The sequence below is a fragment of the Scyliorhinus canicula genome, chromosome 7 (genome assembly GCF_902713615.1).
Source record: "Scyliorhinus canicula chromosome 7, sScyCan1.1, whole genome shotgun sequence".
NCBI classification, from domain to species: Eukaryota; Metazoa; Chordata; class Chondrichthyes; order Carcharhiniformes; family Scyliorhinidae; genus Scyliorhinus; species Scyliorhinus canicula.
This window is the reverse complement of record NC_052152.1, coordinates 134,563,871-134,581,379: the sequence shown is the minus strand read 5'-3', so window position 1 is coordinate 134,581,379 and position 17,509 is coordinate 134,563,871. Positions and strand designations below refer to the sequence as shown.

At 48.9% G+C, this 17,509-nt stretch overlaps 1 protein-coding gene across 2 annotated transcripts in view; it reads left to right on the top strand.

Annotated features, from left to right (window-relative positions):
• slc35c2 (solute carrier family 35 member C2) overlaps positions 1 to 13,948 on the top strand; it is a 64,837-nt gene extending 50,889 nt beyond the window's left edge. For both annotated transcript variants that reach the window (XM_038802979.1, XM_038802978.1), the window contains one exon: positions 13,051 to 13,948. In XM_038802979.1, the coding sequence (XP_038658907.1) occupies positions 13,051 to 13,185 (135 nt within the window). In that variant the 3' untranslated portion in view covers positions 13,186 to 13,948. The remainder of the gene's footprint in view (positions 1 to 13,050) is intronic.
• Positions 13,949 to 17,509: the final 3,561 nt, after the last annotated feature.

The following is a 17,509-nucleotide window of genomic DNA, read 5'->3' as shown; positions in this document are numbered from 1 at the left end:
GTGATTGTCACAGATCAGTGACCACACTGATGCCCCCTCCAGTCTCATGTGTTGCCTCCATTTCCCCCACACACTCAGGGCTGCCACTACCGCTGTGCTTGTGGAGTACCGAGCCGGCGAGAACGGCTGAGGTGCCGTTAAGAGAGCCTCCAGATTTGTGCCCTTACAAGATGCCGACTCTACCCACCCCCACACCGACCCTTCCCCCACTACCCACTTCTAATCATTGAAATATTAGCCGCCCAGTAGTAGTCAATAAAATTCAGACAGGCCAAGCCTCCCTCCCGCGCCCCCGCTCAAGAAGGACCTTCACCCTCAGGGCTTTTCCAGCTCATATAAAACCCAAGATCATCGCGTTCACTTTCTGAAAAAATACCTTGAAAGTAAAGATTGTGAGACACTGAAACACAAACAACAATCTCAGGAGGACTGTCATTTTCACAGTCTGTACCCTCCCTGCCAATGACAGCGGGAGCATGTCCCACCTGTGGAAATCCCCTTTCATTTGCTCAATCACCTTACCCAAATTTAATTTATGAAGCTGCCCCCAGTCCCTTGCCACCTGAATCCCCAGATTCCTAAAACTCCTTCCCACCACTTTGAGCGGCATCTCCCTCCGTCTCCTCTTCTGCCCCCTTGCCTGGATTGAGAAGATCCCGCTCTTGCTGATGCTTAGTTTGTAACCTGAGAACTGGCCAAATTCCTCCAGTATTCCCATAATTTCTGCAATCTCCCTAATGGGTCTGTTATATACAGGAGCAAATTGTCCGCATAAAGTGAGACCCTGCACTCCACCCTCCCGCGCCCTTTTCCCCCCTCACTATCCCCTGCCATTTCCTTAGTGCCATTGCCAAAGGCTCTATGGCCAGGTCAAACATAAGAACTAGGAGCAGCAGTAGGCATCTGGCCCCTCAAGCCTGCTCCGCCATTCAATGAGATCATGGCTGATCTTTTGTAAACTCAGCTCCACTTTCCGGCCCGAACACCATAACCCTTAATTCTTCAAAAAACTATCTATCTCTATCTTAAAATCATTTGATGAAGGAGCCTCAACTGCTTCACTGGGCAAGGAATTCCATAGATTCTCAACCCTTTGGGTGAAGAAGTTCCTCCTAAACTCAGTCCTAAATCTACTTCCCCTTATTTTGAGGCTATGCCCCGTAGTTCTGCTTTCACCCGCCAGTGGAAACAACCTGCCCGCATCTATCCTATCTATTCCCTTCATAATTTTATATGTTTCTATAAGATCCCCCCTCATCCTCATCCTTCTAAATTCCAACGCGTGTAGTCCCTGTCTACTCAACCTGTCCTTGTAATCCAACCCCTTCAGCTCTGGGATTAACCTAGTGAATCTCCCCTGCACACCCTCCAGCGCTATGTCCTTTCTCAGGTTGGAGACCAAAATTGACAAAATACTCCAGGTGTGGCCTCACCAACACTTTATACAATTGCAGCATAATCTCCCTAGTCTTAAACTCCATCCCTCTAGCAATGAAGGACAAAATTCCACTTGCCTTCTTAATCATCTGTTGCACCTGCAAACCAACTTCTGGCAACCCATGCACTAGCACACCCAGGTCTCTCTGCACAGTAGCATGTTTTAATATTTTATCACTTTTTGCTTTACCACTCATCTTAGTGTTGTCGGCAAACTTGAACACATTGCACTTGGTCCCCAACTCCAAATCATCTCTGTAAATTGTGAACAATTGTGGGCTAACACTGATCCCTGAGGGACACCACTCGCTACTGATTGCCAACTAGAGAAAAACCCATTAATCCCCACTCTTTGCTTTCTATTAATTAACCAATCCTCTATCCATGCTACTACTTTACCCTTAATGCCATGCATCTTTATCTTATGCAGCAACCTTTTGTGTGGCACCTTGTCAAAGGCTTTCTGGAAATCCAGAGATACCACATCCATTGGCTCCCCATTATCTACCGCACTGATAATGCCCTCAAAAAATTCCACTAAATTAGTTAGGCACAACCTGCCCTTTATGAACCCATGCTGCATCTGCCCAATGGGACAATTTCCATCCAGATGCCTCACTATTTCTTCCTTGATGATAGATTCCAGCATCTTCCCTACTCCTGAAGTTAAGCTCACTGACCTATAATTACCCGCTTTCTGCCTACCTCCTTTTTTTAAACAACAATGTCACATTTGCCAATTTTCAATCCACCGGGACCACCCCAGAGACTAGTGAATTTTGGTAAATTATCTCTAGTGCATTTGCAATTTCCCTAGCCATCTCTTTTAGCACTCTGGGATGCATTCCATCAGGGCCAGGAGACTTGTCTACCTTTAGCCCCATTAGCTTGCCCATCACTACCTCCTTAGTGATCGCAATCATCTCAAGGTCCTCACCTGTCATAACCTCATTTCTATCAGTCACTGGCATGTTATTTGTGTCTTCCACTGTGAAGGCCGACCCAAAAAACCTGTTCAGTTCCTCAGCCATTCCTCATCTCCCATTGTTAAATCTCCCTTCTCATCCTCTAAAGGACCAATATTTACCTTAGCCACTCTTTTTTGTTTTATATATTTGTAGAAACTTTTACTGTCTGTTTTTATATTCTAAGCAAGTTTACTCTCATAATCTATCTTACTCTTCTTTGTAGCTTTTTTAATAGCTTTCTGTTGCCCCCTAAAGATTTCCCAGTCCTCTAGTCTCCCACTAATCTTTGCCACTTTTATGCTTTTTCCTTCAATTTGATACTCTCCCTTATTTCCTTAGATATTCTCGGTCGATTTTCCCTCTTTCTACCGTCCTTCCTTTTTGTTGGTATAAACCTTTGCTGAACACTGTTTAAAATCGCTTGGAAAGTTCGCCACTGTTCCTCAACTGTTTCACCATAAAGTCTTTGCTCCCAGTCTACCTTAGCTAGCTCTTCCCTCATCCCATTGTAATCTCCTTTGTTTAAGCACAAAACACTAGTGTTTGATTTTACTTTCTCACCCTCCATCTGTATTTTAAATTCCACCATATTGTGATCGCTCCTTCCGAGAGGATCCCTAACTATGAGATCATTAATCAATCCTGTCTCATTACAGTGTCCCCCACCCTTCCACCTCCTCTAACCTAAGGGTTTGAGGGAATATCAGGTAAGCTCTTCCTTTCTTTTTCTTTTTCTTGTTTTTTAAAAAATCTAGAGGTGATGTCAGGGAAGGCAGTACAATGCTCCTCCTGCAGAATGTTTGAGGTGAGGGACGCCGTCAGTGTCCCTGCTGATTTAATCTGTGGGAAGTGCACCCAACTCCAGCTCCTCAAAAACTGTGTCAGGGAACTGGAGCTGGATGAACTTCGGATCATTCAGGAGGCAGAGGGGGTCATGATAGAAGCTTCAGGGAGGTAGTTACGCCAAAGAATAAAGATAGATGGGTGATGGTGAGAGGGGCTGGGGGTAAGCAGTTGGTACAGGGATCCCCTGTGGTCGTTCCCCTTAGTAACAGGTATACCGCTTTGGATACTGTTGGGGGGGACGACTTACCAGGGGTCAGCCATGGGGTACAGGTCTCTGGCACAGAGTCTGTCCCTGTTGCTCAGAAGGGAAGGGGGGAAAGGAGTAGAACATTAGTCATTGGAGACTCCATAGTTAGGGGGATAGATAGGAGATTCTGTGGGAACGAGAGAGACTCGCGGTTGATGTGTTGCCTCCCAGGTGCCAGGGTCAGCGATGTCTCAGATCGTGTTTTCGGGATCCTTAAGGGGGAGGGGGAGCAGCCCCAAGTCGTGGTCCACATAAGTACCAACGACATAGGTAGGAAAAGGGATAGGGATGTAAGGCAGGAATTCAGGGAGCTAGGGTGGAAACTTAGAGCTAGACCAAACAGAGTTATTATCTCTGGGTTGTTACCCGTGCCACGTGCTAGCAAGTCGAGGAATAGGGAGAGAGAGCAGTTGAACACGTGGCTGCAGGGATGGTGCAGGCGGGAGGGTTTCAGATTCCTGGACAATTGGGGCTCATTCTGGGGTAGGTGCGACCTCTACAAACGGGATTGTCGACACCTGGACCAGAGGGGTACTAATATCCTCAGGGGGAGGTTTGCTAATGCTCTTCGGGAGGGTTTAAATTAGTTCAGCAGGGGATTGGGAACCTGAATTGTAGCTCCAGTACACAAGAAGCTGAGAGTAATGAGGTCATGAGTAAGGTTTCACAGTTGCAGGAGTGTACCGGCAGGAAGGAAGGTGGTCTAAAGTGCGTCTACTTCAATGCCAGGAGCATCCGGAATAAGGTGGGTGAGCTTGCGGCATGGGTTAGTACCTGGGACTTCGATGTTGTGGCCATTTCGGAGACATGGATAGAGCAGGGCGAGGAATGGTTGTTGCAGGTGCCGGGGTTTAGATGTTTCAGTAAGCTCAGGGAAGGTGGTAAGAGAGGGGGAGGGGTGGCATTGTTAGTCAAGGACAGTATTACGGTGGCTGAGAGGACATTTGAAAATGAAAAATGAAAATCGCTTATTGTCACGAGTAGGCTTCAATGAAGTTACTGTGAAAAGCCCCTAGTCGCCACATTCCGGCGCCTGTCCGGGGAGGCTGGTACAGGAATCGAACCGTGCTGCTGGCCTGCTTGGTTTGCTTTAAAAGCCAGCGATTTAGCTCAATGAGCTAAACCAGCCCCCTGATGAGGACTCGAATACTGAAGTAGTATGGGCTGAGTTAAGAAACAGGAAAGGAGAGGTCACCCTGTTAGGGCTTTTCTATAGGCCTCCGAAAAGTTCCAGAGATGTAGAGGAAAGGATTGCAAAGATGATTCTGGATAGGAGCGAAAATAACAGGGTAGTTATGGGGGACTTTAACTTTCCAAATATTGACTGGAAATATTGACCGAGTACTTTAGATGGATCCGTTTTTGTCCAATGTGTGCAGGAGGGTTTCCTGATGCAGTATGTAGATAGACCAACAAGAGGCGAGGCCGTATTGGATTTGGTACTGGGTAATGAACCAGGACAGGTGTTAGATTTGGAGGTAGGTGAGCATTTTGGTGATAGTGACCACAATTCGATTACGTTTACTTTAGCGATGGAAAGGGATAGGTATAAACCGCTGGGCAAGAGTTATTGCTGAGGGAAAGGCAATTATGATGCGATGAGGCAAGACTTAGGATGCATCGCCTGGAGAGGAAAACTGCAGGGGATGGACACAATGGAAATGTGGAGCATGTTCAAGGAACAGCTACTGCGTGTCCTTGATAAGTATGTACCTGTTAGGCAGGGAGGAAGTGGTCGAGTGAGGGAACCATGGGTTACTAAAGCAGTTGAAACACTTATCAAGAGGAAGAAGGAGGCATATGTGAAGATGAGACGTGATGGTTCAGTTGGGTCGCTTGAGAGTTACAAGTTAGCTAGGAAGGCTCTAAAGAGAGAGCCAAGAAGAGCCAAGTGAGGACATGAGAAGTCTTTGGCAGGTAGGATCAAGGATAACCCTAAAGCTTACTATAGGTATATCAGGAATAAAAGAATGACTAAGGTAAGAGTAGGGCCAGTCATGGACAGTAGTGGGAAGTTGTGCGTAGAGTCCGAGGAGATAGGAGAGGTGCTAAATGAGTATTTTTCGTCAGTATTCACACAGGAAAAAGACAAAGTTGTCGAGAATACTGAGATACAGGCTACTGGACTAGAAGGGCTTGAGGTTCATAAGGAGGAGGTGTTAGCGATTCTGGAAAGTGTGAAAATAGATAAGTCCCCTGGGCCGGATGGGATTTATCCTAGGAATCTCTGGGAAGCTAGGGAGGAGATTGCTGAGCCTTTGGCTTTGATCTTTAAGTCATCTTTGTCTACAGGAATAGTGCCAGAGGACTGGAGGATAGCAAATGTTGTCCCCTTGTACAAGAAGGGGAGTAGAGATAACCCCGGTAACTATAGACCAGTGAGCCTTACTTCTGTTGTGGGAAAAGTCTTGGAAAGGTTTATAAGAGATAGGATGTATAATCATCTGGAAAGGAATAATTTGATTAGAGATAGTCAACATGGTTTTGTGAAGGGTAGGTCATGCCTCACAAACCTCATTGAGTTCTTCGAGAAGGTGACCAAACAGGTGGATGAGGGTAAAGCAGTTGATGTGGTGTATATGGATTTCAGTAAAGCGTTTGATAAGGTTCCCCACGGTAGGCTATTGCAGAAAATACAGAGGCATGGGATTCAGGGTGATTTAGCAGTTTGGATCAGAAATTGGCTAGCTGATAGAAGACAAAGAGTGGTGGTAGATGGGAAATGCTCTGACTGGTGTCCAGTTACTAGTGGTGTGCCACAAGGATCTGTTTTGGGGCTGTTGCTGTTTGTCATTTTTATAAATGACCTGGAGGAGGGCGTAGAAGGATGGGTGAGTAAATTTGCAGATGACACTAAAGTCGGTGGAGTTGTGGACAGTGCAGAAGGATGTTACAAGTTACAGAGGGACATAGATAAGCTGCAGAGCTGGGCTGAGAGGTGGCAAATGGAGTTTAATGCAGAATAGTGTGAGGTGATTCATTTTGGAAGGAATAACAGGAAGGCAGAGTACTGGGCTAATGGTAAGATTCTTGGTAGTGTGGACGAGCAGAGAGATCTCGGTGTCCATGTCCATAGATCCCTGAAAGTTGCCACCCAGGTTGAGAGGGTTGTTAAGAAGGCGTACGGTGTGTTAGCTTTTATTGGTAGAGGAATTGAGTTTCGGACCCATGAGGTCATGTTGCAGTTGTACAAAACTCTGGTGCGGCCGCATTTGGAGTATTGTGTGCAGTTCTGGTCGCCACATTATAGGAAGGATGTGGAAGCATTGGAAAGGGTACAGAGGAGATTTACAAGAATGTTGCCTGGTATGGAGGGAAGATCATATGAGGAAAGGCTGAAGGACTTGAAGCTGTTTTCATTAGAGAGAAGAAGGGGACTTAATTGAGACATACAAGATGATCAGAGGATTAAATAGGGTGGACATCGAGAGCCTTTTTCCTCGGATGGTGATGTCCAGCACGAGGGGACATAGCTTTAAATTGAGGGGAGATAGATATAGGACAGATGTCAGAGGTAGGTTCTTTACTCAGTAGTAAGGGCATGGAATGCCCTGCCTGCAACAGTAGTGGACTTGCCAACACTAGACGCATTCAAATGGTTGTTGGATAGGCATATGGACGATAAGGTAATCGTGTAGAGGGACTTTAGAAGGGTATCACAGGACGGTGCAACATCGTGGGCCGAAGGGCCTGTACTGCGCTGTAATGTTCTATGTTCATTACACAAGACCAGATCTAGGACCGCCTGTTCCCTCGTAGGTTTTATTACATACTATTCTAGGAAACTATCGTGGATACATTCTTTAAACTCCTCCTCAGGGCTGCCTTGACCGACCTGGTGAAACCATTCGACATGTAGATTAAAATCCCCCAGGATAGCTGCTGTACCATTTCGACATGCATCAGTTATTTCTTTGTTTATTGCCTGCCCCACCATAATGTTACTATTTGGTGGCCTAGAGACTACTCCTATCAGTGACTTTTTCACCTTACTATTCCTGATTTGCACCCAAATGGATTCAACCTTATCCTCCATAGCACCGATGTCATCCCTTACTATTGCCCGGATGTCATCCTTAAATAACAGAGTTACACCACCTCCCTTACCATCCACTCTGTCCTTCCGAATAGTTTGATACCCTCGGATATTTAACTCCCAGTCTTGACCATCCTTTAACCATGTTTCAGTAATGGCCACTAAATCAGTCATTCACGATGATTTGCGCCATCAACTCATTTACCTTATTCCAAATACTACGAGCATTCAGGTAAAGTACACTTATGTTGGCTTTTATACCTCTGTTTTGAATCTTAGCACCTCGATCAGTAACCTCTCCTAAGTTATATTTCTCCTTAACTTTTCTCCTAATTTGCCTTGTCGGTGAATCCATATCTTCATGTGACAACCTGCCGCATCGCTTACCATTTACGACTTTACTTCCTGTTTTATTCCTTTTAGTATTACTGGACATATTCACTGAGCTCCCCTCAGTCACTGTACCTTGTACTGTCGCCCTTTTTGATTTTTGACTATGGCTTCTCTGCCTTACACTTTCCCCCTCACTGCCTTTTGTTTCTGTCCCTGTTTTATTACCTTCCGACTTCCTGCATTGGTTCCCATCCCCCTGCCACATTAGTTTAAACCCTCCCCAACAGCTCTAGCAAACACTTCCCCCAGGACATCAGTTCCAGTCCTGCCCAGATGCGGACCGTCCGGTTTGTACTGGTCCCACCTCCTCCAGAACCGATTCCAATGCCCCAGGAATTTGAATCCCTCCCTCTTGCACCATCTCTCGAGCCACGCATTCATTCTATCTATCCTGACATTCCTACTCTGACTAGCCCGTGGCACAGGTAGTAATCCTGAGATTACTTTGAGGCCCTACTTTTTAGTTTAACTCCTAACTCCCTGAATTCAGCTTGTAGTACCTTGTACAGTTTTTTACCTATATTGTTGGTTGTTTAAACAGCTGGCTGTTTACCCCCCCCCCCCCCCCCCCCCCAAGAATGTCCTGCAGCCGCTCCGAGACATCCTTGACCCTTGCACCTGGGAAGCAACATACCATCCTGGAGTCTCGATTACTTCCGCAGAACTGCCTGTCTATTCCCCTTAAGATTGAGTCCCCTATCACTATAGTCCCGCCATTTTTCTTCCTGCCCTGCTGCGCAGCAGAGCCAGCCATGGTGCCATGAACCTGGCTGCTGCTGCCTTCCCCTGGTGAGTCATCTCCCTCAACAGTATCCAAAGCGGTATATCTGCTTTGCAGGGAGATGACCGCATGGGACACCTGCACTGCCTTCCTACTCTTGCTCTGTCTTTTAGTCACCCATTTTCTATCTCCCTCAGTAACTTTCGCCTGTGATGTGACCAACTCGCTAAACGTGCTATCCACGACGTCCTCAGCATCGCAGATGCTCCAAAGTGAGTCCATCCGCAGCTCCAGAGCCGCCAGGCGGTCTAACAGGAGGTGCAACTGGACACACTTGCACGTGAAGGAGCCAGGGACAGTGGACATGTCCCTGAGCTCCCACATCGCATACGAGGAGCATGACACGGGGTCTGGGTTCTCCTGCCATGTCTTAAACCTTCGGTTAGCTTATACAACTACAATTCCCAAAAAAAACAAAGAAAAAAATTAATATACCAATGAAAAGAAAAACGAATAACTACTTACCAGTCACTTACCAGGGATAAAAAGCATCACCCCCCCCCCCCCCCCCCCCCCAGCTTCGAATTCCCACCTAGCTTCAAATTCCCAAACCCACTCTTAGCTGTGTCTAACTCTGGCTGTGTGTTCTCTGTCTCTTTAAACAGTAGTAGGGAGAGTGGGCACCCCAGCCTTGTCCCCCTGCACATACTAAAATACTCTGACTGGACCGGGTTGGTCCTTACATTCCCCACCAGTGCCTGATAAAGCAAACGGATCCAATCCACGAATCCCTGCCCGAATGCAAACCTTCCCAGGGCATCCCACAGGTACCTCCACTCCACTCGATCAAAGGCCTTTTCTGCATCCATGGCCACCACCACCTCGGCCCTCCGCAGGCATCATTATCACATTTAGAAGCCGTCTATCATTGGACGTCAGGTGTATTCCCTTCACAAATCCCATCTGGTCCTCTCCTATTACCTTTGGGACTCAATCTCACATGCACATGGCCAAGATCTTTGCCAGCAATTTAGCGTCCACATTCAACAGGGAGATCGGCCTATACGACCCACAACTCTCCAGATCCTTATCCCGCCTCAAAATAAGGAAAATCGATGCCTGTGATAACGCTTTGGGGGAGCACTCCCAGCTCCTTGGACTCATTAAAAGCTTTTACCAGGGGCAGCCCCAGCAACCTGTAAAACCTTTTATAAAACTCAACTGGGTATCCGTCGGCTCCCGAGCCTTACCCGATTGCATCGTTCCCAACCCGTCTATCACCTCCCTGAGCCGAATTGGGGCTCCCAAGCCCTCCACCAACTCCTCATCTATCCTCAGGAACTCCAGCCACTCCCCCCAGGAATTGCTTCATGCCCTCCTCCCTGGCTGGGGGATCCGATTTATACAACCTACTGTAGAACTCCCGAAACACATCATTTACCTCACCGTATCCAGAGCCACCTTCCCCCCTGTATCCCTCACTCTCCCTATCTCTCTTGCCGCCTCCTGTTTCCTCAGCTGTTGCGCCAGCATCCTGCTAGCTTTTTCCCCATATTAGTAAACCGCACCCTTCACTCTCCTCAACTGTCCCTCCGCCTTACCTGTGGATAGGAGCCCAAATTCCAACTGCAGTCTCTGACGCTCCTTCAAAAGCCCGTCATCTGGAGACTCCGCGTACCTCCTGTCCACCTGTAAAATTTCGCCTACCAGCCTGTCCAACTCCGCCCGCTCAGTCTTCTCCTTATGTGCCCAGATTGAGATGAGTTCCTGCCTTATAACCACCTTCAGTGCCTCCCACACCACCACTGCCGAAACCTCGCCTGTGTCATTAATCTTTATATATCCCTGAATGGCCTCCCTCACCCGCTTACGCAGCTCCTCCGCTAACAGCCCCACATCTAATCTCCATTGCAGCCATTGGGCCTTTCCCTTGTTGACTTACAGATCTACCCAGGGTGTAGTCTGACACCACAATTGCTGAATATTCAGCATCCACCAGTTCAGCCAACAGCGTTTTGTCCAACACAAAGTAATCTATCCGGGAATACACCTTGTGTCATGGGAGTAGAATGAGAACTCTTTACTCTTTGGCCTCCCAAATGTCCATGGATCCACCTCCCCCATGCGCTCCATAAACTCCCTTAACAAATTACTATATACCAGCATAACCCCAAACTGAACCGAAAAACCCCCAGCAAGAAACAAACAAAGCCCTCAAAATAAGTCCAAACAGCACAAATCCAAAGTTTTACAAAACATAGATCAGTTCTCCTTAGTCAAAGTTCAAGATCCTCCTTCTCCTCTCAGTCTATTCTCCTTCATAAAGTCCGCAGCCTCCTCTGACGAGCCAAAGTACCACTCCCGCCTCCCATACGTCAACCACAGACGGGCCGGTAGTCCAAACTTTATCCCCTTCTAGTACAGGGCCAACTTGACCTTATTAAAGCTCGCCCTCTTCTTTGCGAGCTCTGCCCCCAGGTCCTGGTACACTATGATCTCGATCTCTTCCTACGTACATTGCCTCATCTGCCTGGCCTCTCTCATAATGCGTTCCTTGACCAGGAACTGATGTAATCGCTCCACCATCGCCCTCGGCGGCTCTCCCCCCTCCCCGGGGCTTGCGTATCACTGCCCTGTGGGCCCGATTCACCTCCAGGTGTCGATCAAACGCACCGTCCCCAAGCAGCTTCTCCAATATCTTCCCCACTTACGCAGTAGCATCCGATCCTTCGATTCCCTCCGGCAGACGATCGATTCGAATGTTCTGCCTCCGAGAACGATTTTACAGATCCTCCACTTTCTCCAGCAGTCGCTTCTGCTGGTTACGCAGCATTTCAATCTCTGCTGCATCCCAATCTCTGCTGCATCCCAATCTCTGCTGCATCCCAATCTCTGCTGCATCCCAATCTCTGCTGCATCCCAATCTCTGCTGCATCCCAATCTCTGCTGCATCCCAATCTCTGCTGCATCCCAATCTCTGCTGCCATTGAGGTGGACTGTTCCTCCTACTCCCCGCCAGCTCCTCCAATCTCTGGATCGCCTGACCCCGGGCCACCAGTTTCGTCTCCACGCAGCCAACCACCGCCTTGATCGAGTCCACCACCTGGGCCAGGTCCTCCGCACTCTCCTTCCGCTGTTGGGCGAACTGCCTATTTAAGAACCTCACCAACTGGTCCATCGACCACTGAGCTGACGGGGCCTGACCCTGTTCGTCCGCCATCCCACGCGTGTTGTCCGCTCCTCACTCTCCACCACTGCCTGATTTGTTCTTTTCCGATGACTTCTGGGCCGCAGCTCCATAAACTGGGGGTCCCTTTCTTCTGTTCTTGCTTGTACACCCTTTCTCTACAAAATTCCTGCAACAGTCTGGCTTAAAAGCCACAAAAAGACCACCATGAGCTGAAGCTGCCAAACGTACGACCGCTCACTCCATGGTCGCCACCGGAGGTTAGGAATGAATGTTCAAGCCGGACAGAGTAAAGTTCCTTCAGGCATTTCTTGTCCAAAAAAATTTGCAAGTTGAAATATGTACTACACATGTGTCGCATTGACCATTCCTAGCTGGAATAACTTGCAAACTAAAATAAATCTCTGAACAGAACAGAAATACAGTATAGATAGAAATGAGATATCACTAAATCACCCAAACAAGCTTATCTCTCTACCTACGTGAATCTGCCTCCCTGCTGGGAGGGGCAGGCTGGATAGAGTTGAGAGGGCCCACGGCCGCTCCGCCCCATTGCTCCAGCTCTCGGATCTCAGGCCCTTTCTCACCCGACAGACTCTGCCTTCGGTGAGGGCAGCGTCAGCTCCAACATCAGAGCATAGCGGCATCTGGCCCAGAGTGCATTGCAGCAGGAGGGGGCAAGGCCACTGTGCATATAGCATGAAAACGAAAATGCTGACACAAATCAGAAAAACATTCCTTAAAACTAAAAGTAAAGTTGCCATAGTCCCAGATGACCATAGGTTGCTTTCCTCTTTGAGGGGGAGCTGACTGGTGATGATTTAACCTGGGAATCATCGCACTTCAGGCGACGAGGGGGAAGGTTGAGAAGGCGGGACTTTCAGAAATAACCTCAACCGGTACGATAATTGAACCCGCGCTGTTGGCCTCCTCTGCATCACAAGCCCACTACCAGCCCCAGCCCGCCCGACCGGCCCCCACCCAAAGAAACAATGTTAAAAGGAAACAATGTCAAGTGGAGCGACTTAAAGTGAGGACTGACTGTACTGACTAAAATATGTCACAATCATACTATGGATACAAAGTAATATCAATGGGCCAAAAGCTAATTGATGGAATGCATGTTACAACTTAATTGTAGAGGCTTGCTCCAGGTTTCATTGTTCAGAGTTTCACTGACTTGGCCTGTCCATTGTTGTCTTTCTCCTTTCTCAGACTCCTCCAAAGTCAAGAGGATGGATAAGCTCCATAATAAGACTACAACAGATATCGATATGGAACTGCTGCTCAGTAATGGACAGGCAAATGAGGACAGTGAAGAGGAAGATGTTATATATTAGTAATGACTAATTGTGTCTATTTAAATAGGATCCCACGGTTCTGCTTCACACGGTTTACATTTGCTGTGCAAAAGGCGTGCCTGCATTATGCTTGAAATTTTGTGTCTATGTATTCCAATCCATGATTGGAACTAGTTAGATTGACACCTATTCGTGGGTTTCACCCCCACAACTCAAAAAGATGTGCAGGCTAGGTGGATTGGCCACACTAAATTGCCCCTTAATTGGAAAAAGAAGAATTGGGAACTCTAAATTTAAAAAAAATAAATTGCACCTCTTGCTTTAAGAATGGACTCGCCTTATGACCAAGTGTAAGGATTAGGGTACCAGTGAAGCATCAAATACATTTCCATATTGTCACTAGGAGCTGTGGGATTTCTGTATGACCAGTCGAACTGTGGGAAAGGACACTCACCTGCTCACTATTGGATTTGGACCTTCCAAATTTGGGTTGTTCTTGAAGAGAATATTTTGAGCTACAGAACACTGAAAGAAAATACTGCTTGATTACAGTCTATTCCATTGCATTTGAAGTGGTAAATTAAGGGTTTTGTGCAAGATTTATTGGACAATACTGAAAAATATTGCCCCAAGTGATTTTACTTCTCTTGTAGCTGTTGATACTAATGTACTAAATATGCCGGGTAGCTGACATTAGTTGAAATGTGTATACCTGCCTAATTGCCAGGAAAATAACAGAAAACCACTGTGACCGATATGTATGGAGAGCAAATTATACAGCTGTAAAAAAAAAAATCTATTCTTGATTTTGAGGGTGTGGCTGTGGTGAATGTATTTCACACTGTATTGTATAGTATTATGTCCTTGTTGGCTCTGTCTGTGAGCCGTTGCGCAGCTCTGCCCATAGGGGGAGATGAGGAGCTTGTACAGGGCTCCACCCATGGCTCCGCCCATGGCACCTCCCATTACCGGAAGTATAATGTGCTGCAGCCGTGTGAACCTGCCCTTAGTTCTTCTGGTCGCAGGCAGGCTCAGTTGTATGACTATTAAAACCACAGTTTACTTCCAATCGTGTTCCGAGTGAATTGATGGTCACACCAATTTAATAGTCTTAGAAAACTTGAAGAAAATACTATGGAATCAGCCCTCAAACCTGATCGACTAGAACTCGACCCGCAGGCTGCAGAGGCAAAGGAAATCTTCCTACACCGGCTTCGATGTTTCAAGGCCTACCTGGCTGAATCGAGCACCTCCGAGACTACAGAGGAGCAGAAACTCAGCCTACTGCACAACTCTCTACGCAACTCAATTGTACCACCTCCTATACTGAGGCCCTTGCTATGCTCAACCGATTGTACGTGCGGCCGATAAACGAGGTCTACGTGCGGCACATTTTCACTACCCGCCGCCAGCGCCCCACAGAGTCGCTAGAGGACTTCCTGCGCGACTTAAAAGCCCTTGCTCGGGACTGCAACTTTCAGGCTGTAACGGCCTCCCAGCATATGGAACTCGCTGTCCGTGATGTATACGTTCCGGGGCTCCGGTCTAACTATGTGCGCCAACGACTACTCGAGAAAGGGGCCCAGAACTTGGAGGACACGGTAGAGCTAGCAACTACTATGGAGGTTGCGTTCCGCAGTCTAAACTCATTCCTCGCAGACCAAGCGACCCCATTGTGGACCAGCGACTGCCCCAGGCCTGTGCCGCACGGCCACCCACTCACTATGGAGCGCCAGCGTGCCATTTTTGTGGCCAGCCCCAACACCCACGGCAGCACTGCCCGGCCTGCAACGCGACCTGCAACAGCTGCGGTCGCAAAGGACATTATGCCAGAGTATGCCTGACGAGATCAAAACCCTCTAACTCCCCCGCAGTCCAGAGCACTCGCCCCCCCCCCCAACTTGCAGACCCGGTAATGCTGCAGCGTGTCTGCCGACTCCGCCCGACATGTGCGACTCATGGGGGCCGCCATCTTGGCAATCCTCCCCCACGCGGCCGGCCATGTGCGAGTCATGGGGACCACCATCTTGGATGCCATCTTCCTCGCCGCCCGCCACATGCGATCCATGAGGGCGGCCATCTTGGGCGCCATCTTCTTCATCACCCGCCATGTGCGATCAAAGGGGGCTGCCATCTTGGCCATCAACCGAAGTTCACCTCGACGACTACGACCTCTGCGGACAGTCATCACGGGGCCACTCCAGCACTGCTGATCGAGCTGCCGACTACCCGCAACTCAACGCAGTCACGTTGGACCAGTCGCGTCCGAAGCACCTCCAGAGCTCAATGATGTCCGTTCAAATCAACGGGTACAGGACACCGTGCCTCTTCGACTCCGGGAGCACCGAGAGCTTTGTACATCCTGACCTGGTAAGACGCTGTTCGCTCCCTATCTTCCCTGCATGGCAAACTATCTCCCTCGCCTCGGGCTCGCACTCGGTCCACATACAAGGGCGCACCTTCGCGACCCTAACGATTCAGGGCGCCAGCTACTTTAATTTCCAGCTGTACGTACTCCCCGACCTCTGCGCCCCACTCTTACACGGGCTCGATTTCCAATGTAATCTCAAGAGCCTCACACTCAGCTTCGGCGGACTCCTACCTCCACTCACTATATGCAGCTTAGCGACTCTAAAAGTCAACCCCTTCCACTCTTCGCTAATCTAACGGCTAACTGTAAACCAGTAGCACTCGCAGCAGACGGTACAGCCTGCAGGACAGAGTATTCATCAGAGCCGAAGTCCAGCGGCTCCTACGTGAGGGAGTCATAGAGGCCAGTAACAGCCCCTGGAGAGCTCAGGTGGTGATCGTCAAGACCGGGGAAAAGTTCCGGATGGTGGTTGATTATAGCCAAACCATTAACCGGTTCACGCACCTCGATGTGTACCCCCTCCCCAGAATTGCAGACATGGTCAACCAGATCGGCCAGTACCGCTTATTCTCCACGGTGGATTTGAAGTCTGCTTACCACCAGCTCCCAATCCGCCCGGAGGACCGCCACTACACGGCAGATGGCCGCCTCTTCCATTTCCTCCGTGTCCCCTTAGGCGTCACGAATCGGTCTCGGTGTTCCAACGAACAATGGACCGAATGGTGGACCAGTACGGGCTGCAGGCCACGTTTCCGTACTTGGACAATGTCACCATCTGCGGCCATGATCAGCAGGACCACAACGTCAACCTCCACCGATTTCTCCACACCGCCCAGAAACTCAATCTCACCTACAATAAGGAGAAATGCGTTTTCCCCACTACCAGACTAGCCACCATCGGCTATGTCGTGGAAAACTGAGTCCTGGGCCCCGACCCGGACCGTATGCCAAACCATTAACCGGTTACAACTCTTACAACTCCCTCTCCCTCATTGTCCCAGTGCCCTCAAGAGGTGCCTGGGATTCTTTTATTACGCCCAGTGGGCCCCAGTGGACAAAGCCCACCCACTATTTAAGACCACACTCTTCCCACTGTCAGCTGAGGCCCGCCAGGCCTTCAACTGCATCAAGAAGGACATTGCCAAAGTTGCCATGCGGACGGTGGATGAATCCGTCACCTTTCAGGTAGAGAGCGACACCTCAGAGATCGCTCTCGCCGCCACTTTGAACCAGGCAGGGAGACCAGTCGCCTTCTTCTCCCAAACCCTCTCCGCTTCGGAACTTCGACACTCCCCAGTCGAAAAAGAAGCTCAAGCCATTGTGGAAGCCATACGGCACTGGAGGCACTACCTCGCAGGTAGGAGGTTTACCCTCATCACCGACCAAAGATCGGTTGCCTTCATGTTCGACAACTCGCAAAGGGGCAAAATAAAAAACGATAAAATTTTGCGGTGGAGGATCGAACTCTCCACCTATAATTATGATATATATCGACCGGGGAAGCTCAACAACCCCCCAGATGCCCTGTCCCGTGGCACATGCGCCAGCGCGCAAGACGACCGCCTGAAGGCTATCCACAATGACCTCTGCCACCCGGGGGTCACCCGGCTCGCCCACTACGTCAAAGCCCGAAATCTACCTTTCTCCACCGAGGAGGTAAACGCCATCACCAGGGATTGCCCGATCTGCACGGAGTGCAGACCGCACTTCTATAGACCAGACAAGGCCCACCTGGTAAAGTCTTCCCGGCCCTTTGAACGCCTGAGCATCGATTTCAAAGGGCCACTCCCCTCGACCAATCGAAATTTGTACTTTCTCAACGTCATCGACGAATTCTCCCGCTTCCCCTTTGCCATCCCATGCCCGATATGACCTCCCACACAGTCATCAGAGCCGTGCACAGTGTCTTCACCCTGTTCAGTTTCCCCAGCTACGTACACAGCGACAGGGGTTTGTCCTTCATGAGCGACGAGCTGCGTCAGTACCTGCTCGACAAGGGCAT